Consider the following 12157-nt stretch of genomic DNA (forward strand, 5'->3'; position numbering starts at 1 on the left):
TCAAGCCGCACATTGGGCTCTCTGCTCAGTGGTGAGTCTGCTTCTCCCACTCCCTCTCCCTGTGTGATCTCTCTGGCTCTCACTCTCAAATAAATAAATAAATAAGGTCTTAAAAAAAAATAAAGCTCTTTAGATAATTCTAAGGTGCAGCCAGGGTAAAGCTCTTTAGAGGATTCTAAAGTGCAGCCACGGTAAAACACTGCTTTAGGTTCTAGAGCTAAAAGATTCTCATTGATAACCTTTTTCTCAAAAATGAAGCAGCATTCGTGTCATGAGAAATGTGTAGGAGCCATAATTTTTTTTTTAATTTTTTTTTTTTAAGTAGTCTCTACACCCACTGTGGGGCTCAAACTCATAACCCTGAGATCAGGAGTCCCATGCTCTACAGACTGAGCCATCCGGGAGCCCCAGAAGCCATAATTTAATAGTATTCATTGGAAGTTTTCTGACTACAGGTTTGCCTCACTCTCTGAAACCTTTCATAAGCTGAATGGCATTAAGGAAAGAGTCAATTAATGCTTTGTAAACGCAGAAATCTTTGGATTTCTTTTGGTTAGTGAAAACAGGTACTAAAGTAGGTCTTTTGTAAAAGCGAAGTGGCATAAGGTGAATTTTGAGGTAGCAGGGGGAATATCTGTAATTAAAAGGTACCAATATTTAGGTTCCCCAGAATGGCTCATGTGGCGGGGAGATATCTATTTAATATGTCTATTTAATTGGCCAATATTTAATAAGTACCTTTACCCTGCTAAACATTAGGAGTAAGAGAAGTATGCAGTCGTTGCCTTTGCAGTGATGTTTAATTTGGGAGGGAGGAGTGGAAGAAAAGTAAAGTGCATGTGATGTTATATAGTACTATTATAGCAGGGTGCTTTAAGAAGCCCTAAGGAAGAACAAGTTTATTCTTTCTGGAGAAAAGCTGACATTTAAGTTGAATCCTGAAAGAAGAGTAGAGGTTGAAAGCAAATAAGATATTCTAGGCAGAGGGGAAGTATGCCAAGCTGTTCGGGAAGTGGTAGGGGTGAAGCTGGAAAGGCAAAAGCAAGGTCATAAATAAGCCTTTTTTAAGGTTAGGGTTGAATCTTCATTCTTCAGTATATGGGGAACTACTGAGAGATTTTTAAATCAGGTGTCTTACCAGAATGAACATTCTGGCTACAATTTATAGGGTGACAGAGAAGCAGGGAGACAAGTGTTTTACTACTGGGGAGTCCAATAGCTAGACGAGGAACATCTGATATTTATATAGTGAGGAGATAGAAATAACTGGATTTAATGAATAGTTAGGTATGAAAAGTTTTGAGTCTTGGATGATTCAGGTTTCTGATTTATGCTGTTGGGTACAGGGTGTTGTCATTGAGTAAAATGGGGAAGACAGGAGACAAAGCAGGTTTCTGAGAAGTGTGAAGAACTTTTGGCATATTGGGTTGCAGATATCTGTGAGACATCCTCTTGAGCAGAGTCAGGATGGAAGCGAAGATGTGGGAATCATTACCTAGAAGGGGCATGTTACCAGCATTAATAAAGTAACTCCATGAACACTGAGGACATACGTTGTGCAGAATGTTCTAGGCGCTTACCATTAATGAAGAACATAGAGATCTCTGTTTTCATATAGTTCATATTCTTAGTAGCAAGGGACCAATAATACGCATCAAGTATAAGTTATATAGTATCTTAAATGATTAGTGCTATGAAAAGAATAGCAAGATTGAGAGGGATCTGGTGGACAAATGACATTAAGAAGGTAATATTGAAGGGTGAAGCTAACCGTGTAGATTCCTGGAGAAAAGCATTCTAGGTGGGGAATTGCCAGTGCAAATGCCTAATGGTCATCTAGAATATGAGGTCATATGTGACTTTTCTGTTCACTAACCATGGTTCACTATCAAAATAGTTACTGATGAAAATGAAAAGTGAAAGGAGAGGGCTTGGAAAGTAGGGAAAGCTATTTTATTCTGAGTGTGTGTTATTTTTTAAGATTTTATTTATTTGAGAGAAAAGCGACACAAGCAGGAGGAGGGGCAGAGGGAGAAGCAGACTCCCTGCTGAGTTGGGAGCCCAATATGATATGGGGCTCTTGGGGCTTGTGGGGCTCAATCCCAGGATCCTGGGATCATGACCTGGGCTGAAGGCAGATGCTTAATTGACTGAGCCACCCAGGCGCCCTGTTTCTGTTTTTTGGGTTTTTGTTTTTTGTTTTTTTAAATCCTTAGTGTACTTAATACTGAAGGCTGGAAAGAGCAGTGTGTACAGTTACTCTATAATCTGAGCTGCTACTATAACCAGTTTGGATAAGGTGAAATATAGATCTGTTGCCTTCCCTGTGGATTCAAAGTGTGAATGGTTTGACAGAAGGCTATTGTCTGACTTTCTGTTTTCTCAATTTCTAGGCTACTCTTACTGAGAATTCCAGTCCTTCCTATTCTGTTAGTCCTCAACTAAGTCAACCTAATAATGGTTGGCTCTCTCGAGTGCTCAAAGAAAGGCTTACTTCTTTCTGGAATTAATATACCATAGTGGTATATTAAACATACTCTCTAATGAATATGGCATAAGAGAATACAAATTTTATAATCTAGAACTAGTTATTAGCGAACTTCCAAATGAAGCTTACATTTTCTATACTGAATTCTAATCCTGTTCTCCAGTTGTAATGTAGAGGGTCATTCCATTTTTCAGTTCTATTCTTCAGTTTTCATATCCTGTTGGATCAGAGAACTTTACTGCAGTATTTCTGAGACTCCCAAATGGAAGATTAGTGATTACACAGTAACATGACCACTTCAGTGAGAGAGCATCTTTGCTTACATTTAGCTGATTGGCTTCTAGTTGTGGGATGGGTCAATTTCCTAAATCTGGATAATGTCATAAACAACCTGTGCTACTAATCAGAAAGTTGCTGAATAGATTATCTTTTCCCTTTTCTGTTGTCTTAATTCAAAAGTCAGCTTAAAACTTCTCTTCTTTATAGTCTAATATTCTTTTCTTTTGTATGTAATCATCAAACTGTGTCTTCTGTTTTGTTTTGCTAACAGTACAAGGTTGCATGTGGAATATTTTATTTATACTCCTCTTTCCCTAATTATATATATTTCTTAAGGATGAAGGATGTTTAATAATTTGACATGGGCCTCATCAGTGAGGTTTGACTTTTTTTTTCTTGGTGGGGGGGCGGTGTTTTGTCCTGGTGGATGCTAATTATTTTGCTCCACCAAGCTCTTTTTAGTCTTACTAAAATATCAATATCATTTTGGGGTTTTTTTGGTCGGTTTTTGTGGGCGGGGGGATGGGCTAAATGGGTGGTAGGTGTTAAGGAGGGCACTTGCTGTGATGAACACCAGGTGCCATATGTAAGTGATGAATCACAAAATCCTACACATGAAACCAGCATTACACTGTATGTTAACTAACTTGAATTTAAATAAAAACTTGGATTAAGTAAAAAGAATAATCAAGAAAAAAAATGAGAGCCCTGTCACCAAGCAATACCAGCTAGTGCATATATATTTTTGGTCTTATATTGTCTTCTACTTTTATATTTTTTATTCTGAAAATATATAGTAATTTAAGTTATTTATTTAAAAATTTTATTTATTTAACAGAGGCCTGCACGAACAGGGGCAAGGGGCAGAGGGAGAGGAGGAGGAGGAGAGGGAGAAGCAGATTCCCTGCTGAGCAGGAAGCCTGTTGTGGGCCTGGATCTGGGACCCTGGGATCATGACTTGAGCCAAAGGCAGACACTTAACTGAGCCACTCAGGTGCCCCTTGGAGAAAATTTTAAAAAGTTCTCTGTTGTGGAAGATACAGGCTTTGAGTTCTGGAATGAAGTCACAGAAGTAAAAAGCACAGCATAGAAAATATAGTCAGTGATATTGTAATAGTGATGTATGGTGAGAGATGGTAGTTACACTTGTGAACATGGCATAATGTATAATTATTGTGTCGTACACCTGAAACTAATGTAATGTTGGGTGTTTACTAAAAAAAAAAAAATCAGAAAAACAAAAAGTTCTCCATCAATTTTTTACCTAGCAAGTTTAGTGTTCTTTGATGAATTGATGATTCTTGCCTTGATTTTGAGATGACTTGAACATGGGACTATTTATTACTGATCTAAAACTGTAAGGATTTCCAGACTAATAAGGATGCTAGAATTTTTTCAATATGTGAGCTACGTTAATCTTAATATTCTAGATAAAAATTACCTTAAACATCTAATGCAGTTCTTCCAGAGATAAGAGTAAGATAGATGCCCTGCCCAGCTCTTAACTGGCAAAATTAGGACTAGAATTCTTTAATATAATTCGGTTGTTCTTACGAAACTTGGGTGGCCTCTGGTGGTCAAAATAATATCTTCTGTTTTTAAAGATGTGTTTGAAGGGAGTTTGGCTTATTAATGGTCATAATTTTTTTATTTTGAGAGTTTGATTTATACAGATAACGAAGGGTTAATTCTTTTCCTCCATTGGTTGGTTTATACAGACACAAATCCTTATGTCTGTATTTTTCCCCCCCTCCTACAGGAGATTGTTGAAAACTTTAAATTTGATTCCTGAAAGGACTCAAGTAAGTAGTATAGTAGTTGTTATTACATTTTTTTCGTGGGAAGCCAGTAATTTTAACATCGTAGAGTTCTGTCTAGTTAAGAAACTATATAGTATTTCCTTAGAACTCTTGTTTTTCTTTATCATTAATTGCAAAGTCTTGTTTTTACTTGTTTTCCTTTAGTTCATTAATTTATATTCATAATTTTTGCCATCACTTGAGATGTTATGCTTATTTTTCTAATTAAAGAAATATTTTTAAAGTTTTACTTATTTAAGTAATCTCTACACCCCACATGGGGCTGGAACTCAAAACCCTGAGATCTAGAGTCACATGTTCCTCCCACTGAGCCAGCCAGGTGCCCTGACACATTATGCCTATTGAGTGATTTCCAGGACCTTTAAATATAGTTACTTATTTTTGTTATAGATAATAGGAGGTATAGAACATTATGCGGTGTAAATATTCACCTTCCTATACCCAACCATCCAATTCTCCCCAGTGGCAGGCACTGTTACATTCTCCTGCATAGTCTGTGCATATAGATATGTATTCATACCCTATCTTTTTATTTTCCCAAGTGACAGCATATTCAACATTTTAATCTACCCTTTGTTTTTGTTTTTATTTAGCAGTGTATCTTGTCATTCCTCCTATATTATATATGGGGTTACTTTTCTTTGAAATGGCTTGCATAACATTCCTTTATATGAATGTACAGCATTTTATTTAATCTGTACCCTCTTGACCATTTTAGGTTGCTTTCAATCTTTGCTATGTACCTGTTCAAGTATATGGAGAAGTAGAGTTTCCAGGTCAAAGCATATGTGCATTTAACATTTAGTAGATATTGCCCATTTTTTCCCCCAGTCTGTACCAAATCATACTCGTTTGGGTGAAAACTTAGTTTTTATCTTCCTTATTTTGAAGAAATTTGAGCGTCTTTTCAAAAGATTGAGTCATTGTATTTCCTTTTTTGTGAACTGTTCATATCATTTGTCCATTTTTCTTTTGGGTTCATTTTTTTTCTGTGATTTGATTTCAGTTGGTTGCTCTTATTTCACTGTATTGTTTCTCAAGTAGGATAAAATCTGAGTTCTTTAGACTGAAACCTTTGGCGGGTTCAGTAAAGGTGGTATAGGAGGAGTAATTTTGGTAATTTCTTTTTTTTCCCCTTTTTTTTTCAAGCTCCCATCAATTCTTGTACCTAAAAGACTGGTTACTTTGAAATAACATTCTCTCTCTCTCTCTCGCTCTTTTTTTTTTTTTTTTAAGATTTTACTTATTTATCTGAGAGAGAGAGAGCACGAGTGCATGTGGGGTGGGGGGAGGACAGAGAGGCAGAGGGAGAGGGAGGATCAAGGACCCTGAGATCATGACCTGAGCAGAAGACAGGCACTTAACTGAGTGAGCCACCCAGGCGCCCCTGAAATAACATTCTTGATGATGTCTGATTATGGACTTGGAATTCGGGTTGATTTATATATAATGTTAAAAGCTAATTTGTAACAAGATTTTCTTTTAAAGATTTTATTTCTGTATTTGACAGAGAAACAGTGACAGAGGGAACTGAAGCAGGGGGAGTGGGAGAGGGAGAAGCAGGCTCCCCGATGAGCAGGGAGCCTGAAGAGGGGCTCGATCGCAGGACCCCGGGATCATGACCTGAGCCGAAGGCAGACGCTTAACAACTGAGCTACCCAGGCGCCCCTCAATTAAGATTTTTCTAGACATCTTTGAGTTAGTTCATTTTATTGTGTCTGTTTGTGTTAGAAAATATTGTAAATTTGTTTTTACAGAGAAAATTAAGATTTCACTGTGGATAGTGAAACCATTAGAATTCTATACTGTCAAAATGGGATGTCATCCCTTTTCTTTTAGTGTTATTACATCATATAGAGCCACCAAAAATCTTTTGACATGTATCGTCTCTGAGAAATTTTCCTTCTCCACAAATCTGCAGACTATGTGTCCGGACTTGTTGCTCTATTTTCTGTGTACTACAAAGGTCCTGAGTTAGTACTTGTCCCATTTTTCACTTCTCACTTGTGATTATCCTTCTGTGTATCAGGATGGTTCATAGTTCTTGGGTCAGAACCTGCTTCACTTTCTCCTGGTTTTGTTCTGTTAACCGTTTCTCATTTACTCTGGTGGTTGTTGAGCTGCTGCCTGTGGACTGCCTGCCTGTTCTTGTAAATACAAGTTTTTTGGAACATGGCCACACCCCTACATTTATATGTATTGCTTATGGCTGCTTTCATATTATAACAGTAGAATTGAGTAGTTGTGACAGAAACCTGTGACCTGCAAGGCTGAAAATACTAGTCTGGTCCTTTATAAAAAGAAGTTTGCCAACCCCTGATCTACTGTGTTGCCATTTCATATCAATTATCTTCACGCTGTTTCCTGTACCCTCCGCTCACCATCTCTTGTTTGTCTTACTTACCTTGTCTTTTGCCTGTTCACATACTGTTTTCATCTGGACTCCATCATTCACTACATTAGCCCTCCACCCAGAACATTCAGCTCTCAAAGTTGGGAGCCTCTCTCTGCATCCCAAACATGAAAAATGCTGACCGAACTTTTATTTTCATTTAAAATTTTACAAGAGTGCCTTTGAATTAAAATAAATTTATAGCATTAAAAGCGAAATCAAGAGTGATTTATTTCAGGGTTTGTTGAGTGTATCTTTATAGGATTGTTTATTCAATACTTTTCAGTTAAAACCATTTCACTGAACACATAGAAATAAAGCTCTAGGAATGTAGCACAACTAAAAACTGGTGTTATAGAAACCATCCACCAGGAAATAGGAGCAGTATTGCTGATCAGCATTGTAAATTATCCATGAAAATGAATCTTTTGTAATTTGTGCTAGAAGAATGAAAAAATATTTGTGGTCTTATGGATCTTTTTACCACAATTGATAGGAATAAGCTCTTTGAAGCTTTACATAGCCTTTGAAACAGAACGTGGGGCTTTCTATTACATTTTTTTAAAAAGAGCGTTTCTGAATTGTTTGGAAGAAGAATTGTCTTAATCATTCTTTTTTCCTTTTGGTCACTTACATTTTTTTTTAAGTATATCTGGAAAGTATTTGTTGGAATGTAACTATTTACTCTTTTAAAAATCTTCTCTGTTGCTTCCTAATAACATAAAAACCATAATTCTTTGGTTTCTTTTTGTTCAGTGGCTTACAGAAGAGATGAAATGTGGTCTGAGGGACGATATGACTATGAAAGACTTCCAAGAGAACGAGTACCTCCTCGAAGTCACCCCAGTGTAAGTTGCTACTGATGTAGAATAACTCAAAACCTAGTATCTAAGTGAATTTGGGACACCGACGCTTGGCCTAACAAAATCCGTAAGTGCCAAAAATTGACCAGTCGAGGTTGAAACATAGACAGACTGAGCTTATATTTTAAAATTTAAAGTTGGAAAATAAAAGGCAACATTTTATTTATGTAGACAATCTATATTTCATATTATTTAAATTTCTAAAATGGAGGATTTTTAATGCTGAATTGAATTTGTGAAGAAAATTTGAGGTTTTGTAAAGGTAGACTATCAGGTAATGAAGGAGTATTTGAGCACCTGCTCCTGCTATTGGCTGTCACCTGTTTTTCTGTATTCCTAAAAATGTTTGCAGTTACGAAGTACGGGCAGATCAGGGGCAGGAAGGCAGCTTTTAGTATACTGTCCTACTACTTGTCTCTTTGTTGCTTTGGAAATTGGAAATTTTTAATTAGGCCTTTTCTCAAGGAGATTGCTATTTTGCTTATTATTGTATTCCCAGCACCATCTAGTATGTGGCACATAGTAGGAGTTCAGTGTTTATTGAGTGAATATATGCAGTCTCTCTCCAAACTCCTCTGCAGATACCCAAGGGAAAGTTTGGGGAGGGTCAAGAAGCTATCAATCTTAACCTTTTCCACAGGCCATTCTAAGCACCAGGGGATTTGGGTTGTGGTGATACTATGTGGATATATTATGGATTCATCATACACTATCAAAGGGCACAAATATAGTTTACTTCTGTATTCTGAGTAAGTCCTACAACCCATTTAGATGGGTGATACCACTTTCAGCATTGTCATTTGGCCTGGGTTACAGCTTAGGCTGGGGTTGATCTAAAATGATAAAAGATGGGCTTTTTGGTTTTTGGCTCAGAGGTGGCAAAGGTGCACCTGGCTTTGGTAGTCCTGAATTCGGGTTAATCCTGACATCAGCTGCCTCCACCATGCTGCCTAAGTTCGAGAATCCAAACCCAACAAGATCAAAGTCACATACCTGGGGTGCACTGATGGGGAAGTCGGTGCTATGTCTGCCCTGGCCCCCAAGATTGGTCTCCTGAGTCTTTCTCCAATAGAGATGGTGATGACCTCGCCAAGGCAGCAGATGATTGGAAGAGTCTGAGGATTACGGTGAAACTGATCATTCAGAACAGACAGGCCCAGATTGAAGTGGTATTTTCTCCCTTTACCCTGATTGTCAAAGCTCTCAAGGAACCGCCAAGAGACCGAAAGAAGAAAAAAAACATTAAGCACAGTGGAAATACCACTTTTGATGATTGTCAACATTGCCTGACAGATGCATCACTTATCTTTAGCCAGAGAATTCTTTGGAACCATTAAGGAGATCCTTGGGACTGCCCGATCTGTGGGCTGCAGTATTGATGGCCGCTATCCTCATGACATCACAGATGACATCAGTAGTGGTGCAGTGGAATGCCCAGCTAGTTAAGAACTACAAAGGAAAATATTTCAATAAAGGATCATTTGATAACCAAAAAAAAAAAAAAGTTAAAAGATGGAAAAAGACCTTACCATATTTCAGAATGGGTAGACTTAATTATTACTATACGTAATTTCTTTCCAGGTTTTGTTTATAGACTGTGTTTCTAATTAAACTTTGAATTAAATTCTTTTCAATTTGATAAAATTATAGTTTACCTAGGAAAACAAAACAAAGTGATATAGATAAACATGCAAGGGTGGGAAAAGGGATGGCTTTAGGAAAAAAATTCTTAGGACCCCCTCCCTTTCGAAGGATATATCCCATTAAGAAATTGTATTTCAAGGATACTTAAAAGAATTTTCTGTGTGGTTATGCCACCAACTGGATATATAGTTGGGTTTGTTTTAGTTTGTTTTCAATTTTGGGGAATTGCCTTTTTTTTTCCCTTTTCTAATTAGGTTTTTTTTTTTTTTCCCTTAATGTAACACATGACTCCAAATTATAAAATAAGATACTTTTAGAGAGGGGATGACTTTTAAGTGGTAACTTACTATAATTACATATTTAACTAGTTCCCACGTACTGTAAGTGATGGGTTTTATATATACACTTCTTAATCTTCAGAACAGTGTTGAATGGTACAACATTTATAGAACTCAGGAGAATGTTGTAGAAGCCATAAAATGTAGGCAGGGATTTATATACAGAAATATAATTTCAGACAACAGTGGGAAGTATTCATGATCAAATCATGGAAAAAGTTATATTACACCATTTATTACACCATTTTGCATTATTTATGCATGTTCTGTTGTATCATAGAACACACTGCAGTGGAAGTTAGCTCAGAGAGTTAGGACTGGAGGCAGAGGGACCTGTCTGGAGGCTGTTGGCTCCTGCTAGGCAGGGTGAGTGGTTTAAACAAGCTGGGGAGGAGTGAGTTTTAAGATGGGAATAATCAGTTTATCAGTGTCCTAAAGACATAAGGGCCCTTCAGATCTCTAGGTCATTGTGTGAGAATGGATTTGAGAAAGTTCATAGATAATAGCCTTTGTTTTCTCTGAAGGGGTAGCAAGATCATCCCTTGAAAGTGCAGGAGGTAGAGGGTGACTTGAGGCCAGCATTGAATTGGGAGTAGCCGTTGTTGGTAACTTCTCACCAGAGATGTTTAAAAAGACTGTGGCTGAGGGGCAATGAGCTTGTGCGCTGTAAATATTACAGGGGCAACAGTCTGCAGGAATGTGTGCTTTATTCCCTAAGTAGCCCAGTTTAGGAGTGGAGAAAGCAAGTTGTTGTGTTGATTTAAGATTGCATGATGAGTGGTGGACTCAGGAAGATAAGGATATTGAAGGTTCTGATTCAGAGAATTACCAAGGTAATATATTATGTATTATGGGCTGATTCAGAAAGGAGGTAAGACTGTGAGAGGGACAGTGGATTGAAAGAAGTGAGGGGTTGAAGGACAGGAAAGGCTCAGTGAGGCTGAAGACCAGAGTGTGATAGAAATATAGGCAGTTGGTATTTTAAAGTGTAGAGTTCCCAAGAGAGGACAGTTCTGGGTGATTAAAGTCCAGTGGATGATGGTAGGGATAGAAGGTGGGTGAAGGTTATTGGAGTCGAAATCAGGAAAACTTAGAGGCTAGATTTTGGATCAGTGATTTAGATTAGAGGCTTTCAGTCCTCACTGTACATTGAATTCACCTAGAGAGCTCTTAAATACCAACGTCTGGGCCCCATCCAGATAATTAAGTCCTAATCTTTGCAGCTAGGATCTAAACAGTGTTGTGTAAAAGTTTATCAGGTGACTTATGCAGATTGTAGGTGAACACTGAAGTTGCTGATGGTGACAGGAGTTAAGGTAAAATGACAGGTGATGGAACTTCTCAGTGGATGAGGATATTGTAGTAAAATCTATACAAACCCACACATTTTCCTTTTTATATCACTTATGTGTGTATAAATGTAAAACAGGCTTCTTTATAAAATAATTTCATCAGCAGGAAGCAGATAGATACATTTTATACCACAAGTGCATTTAAAGTTATACTAGAGGTACTGTACTGTCTCTAAGTCTCCAATGGTAAATCTGACTTTCCTAGATGCTCTGGCTACTTGGTTCCTCCTATACAGGGAGGAGCCTAGATTCCCTTTCTCCTGAGAGCACAGAACCGACCCAGACCTTGTACAGCTTCATTCCTCTCCTTTTTAAGAAAAAGATTTTCATTCTATTAGATTGGTCCCTTCATCCCCCCAATAAGCCTTACTTAGTTGATAAATCCTTCTGTATTCCCACATGCCCTTCCTCAAGACTCACTTTAATTGGTGAACTTGGCCTTATTTTGGTTAGAAATTTAAAGCCTTCCCCTCCCCTCAATTATGCACCTTTGATGGCTCTTGGAAATTATCCCTTTGCCTTCTACATTACACCTAATTTTAGTTAAATCAAAGTTTCTTAAACCTTTTGGTGCCATGGATCCTTTTAACAGTCTGGTGAAGCCTATTGATCCCTTTTCAGAGTAGGGTTTTTAAAATTGTAAAATACACAGAATTAAAGGAGACCGCTTATATTTGAATATAATTATCAAACTATTAAACATATTTGTAATGTAGTGATGTGTACTTTAGTAGGTCATTAAATATTAAGAGCTAATGGTGGGGGTTTTATTACTGTATTTTCAAAGTAATGAGAATAAGTGGTATTTTGAGATACTGTAACAGCTATAACATGATATGAAAATATCTATGATTTCTGTTAGTGACAAAGCCACAGATACTTCTATTGTTATTGTGTTGTTTGTTGCTGCATTTGTGTGGAAAAAGTAATTTTGTATTCACAACTGATTTCAAGGACCTGCTAAATGCTTGGGTTAGAAAC

The 12157-nt window shown here is 37.4% G+C and overlaps 1 protein-coding gene across 8 annotated transcripts in view; it reads left to right on the forward strand.

Moving 5' to 3' along the window:
• The window catches only part of PPHLN1 (periphilin 1), a 138875-nt gene that overhangs the window by 3811 nt on the left and 122907 nt on the right, over positions 1-12157 (forward strand). For 6 of the 8 annotated variants that reach the window (XM_045801252.2, XM_045801257.2, XM_045801256.2 and 3 more), the window contains exon 2: positions 7736-7827. In XM_045801252.2, coding sequence (XP_045657208.1) covers positions 7756-7827 — 72 coding nt within the window. In that variant the 5' untranslated portion in view covers positions 7736-7755. Of the gene's footprint in view, positions 1-4526; positions 4570-7735; positions 7828-12157 lie in introns of all 8 variants that reach the window. The other 2 variants (XM_045801255.2, XM_045801250.2) reach the window with 1 other exon arrangement.

The sequence above is a fragment of the Ursus americanus genome, chromosome 25, assembly GCF_024610735.1.
Source record: "Ursus americanus isolate L20-20 chromosome 25, mUrsAme1.1.p, whole genome shotgun sequence".
Taxonomy (NCBI): domain Eukaryota; kingdom Metazoa; phylum Chordata; class Mammalia; order Carnivora; family Ursidae; genus Ursus; species Ursus americanus.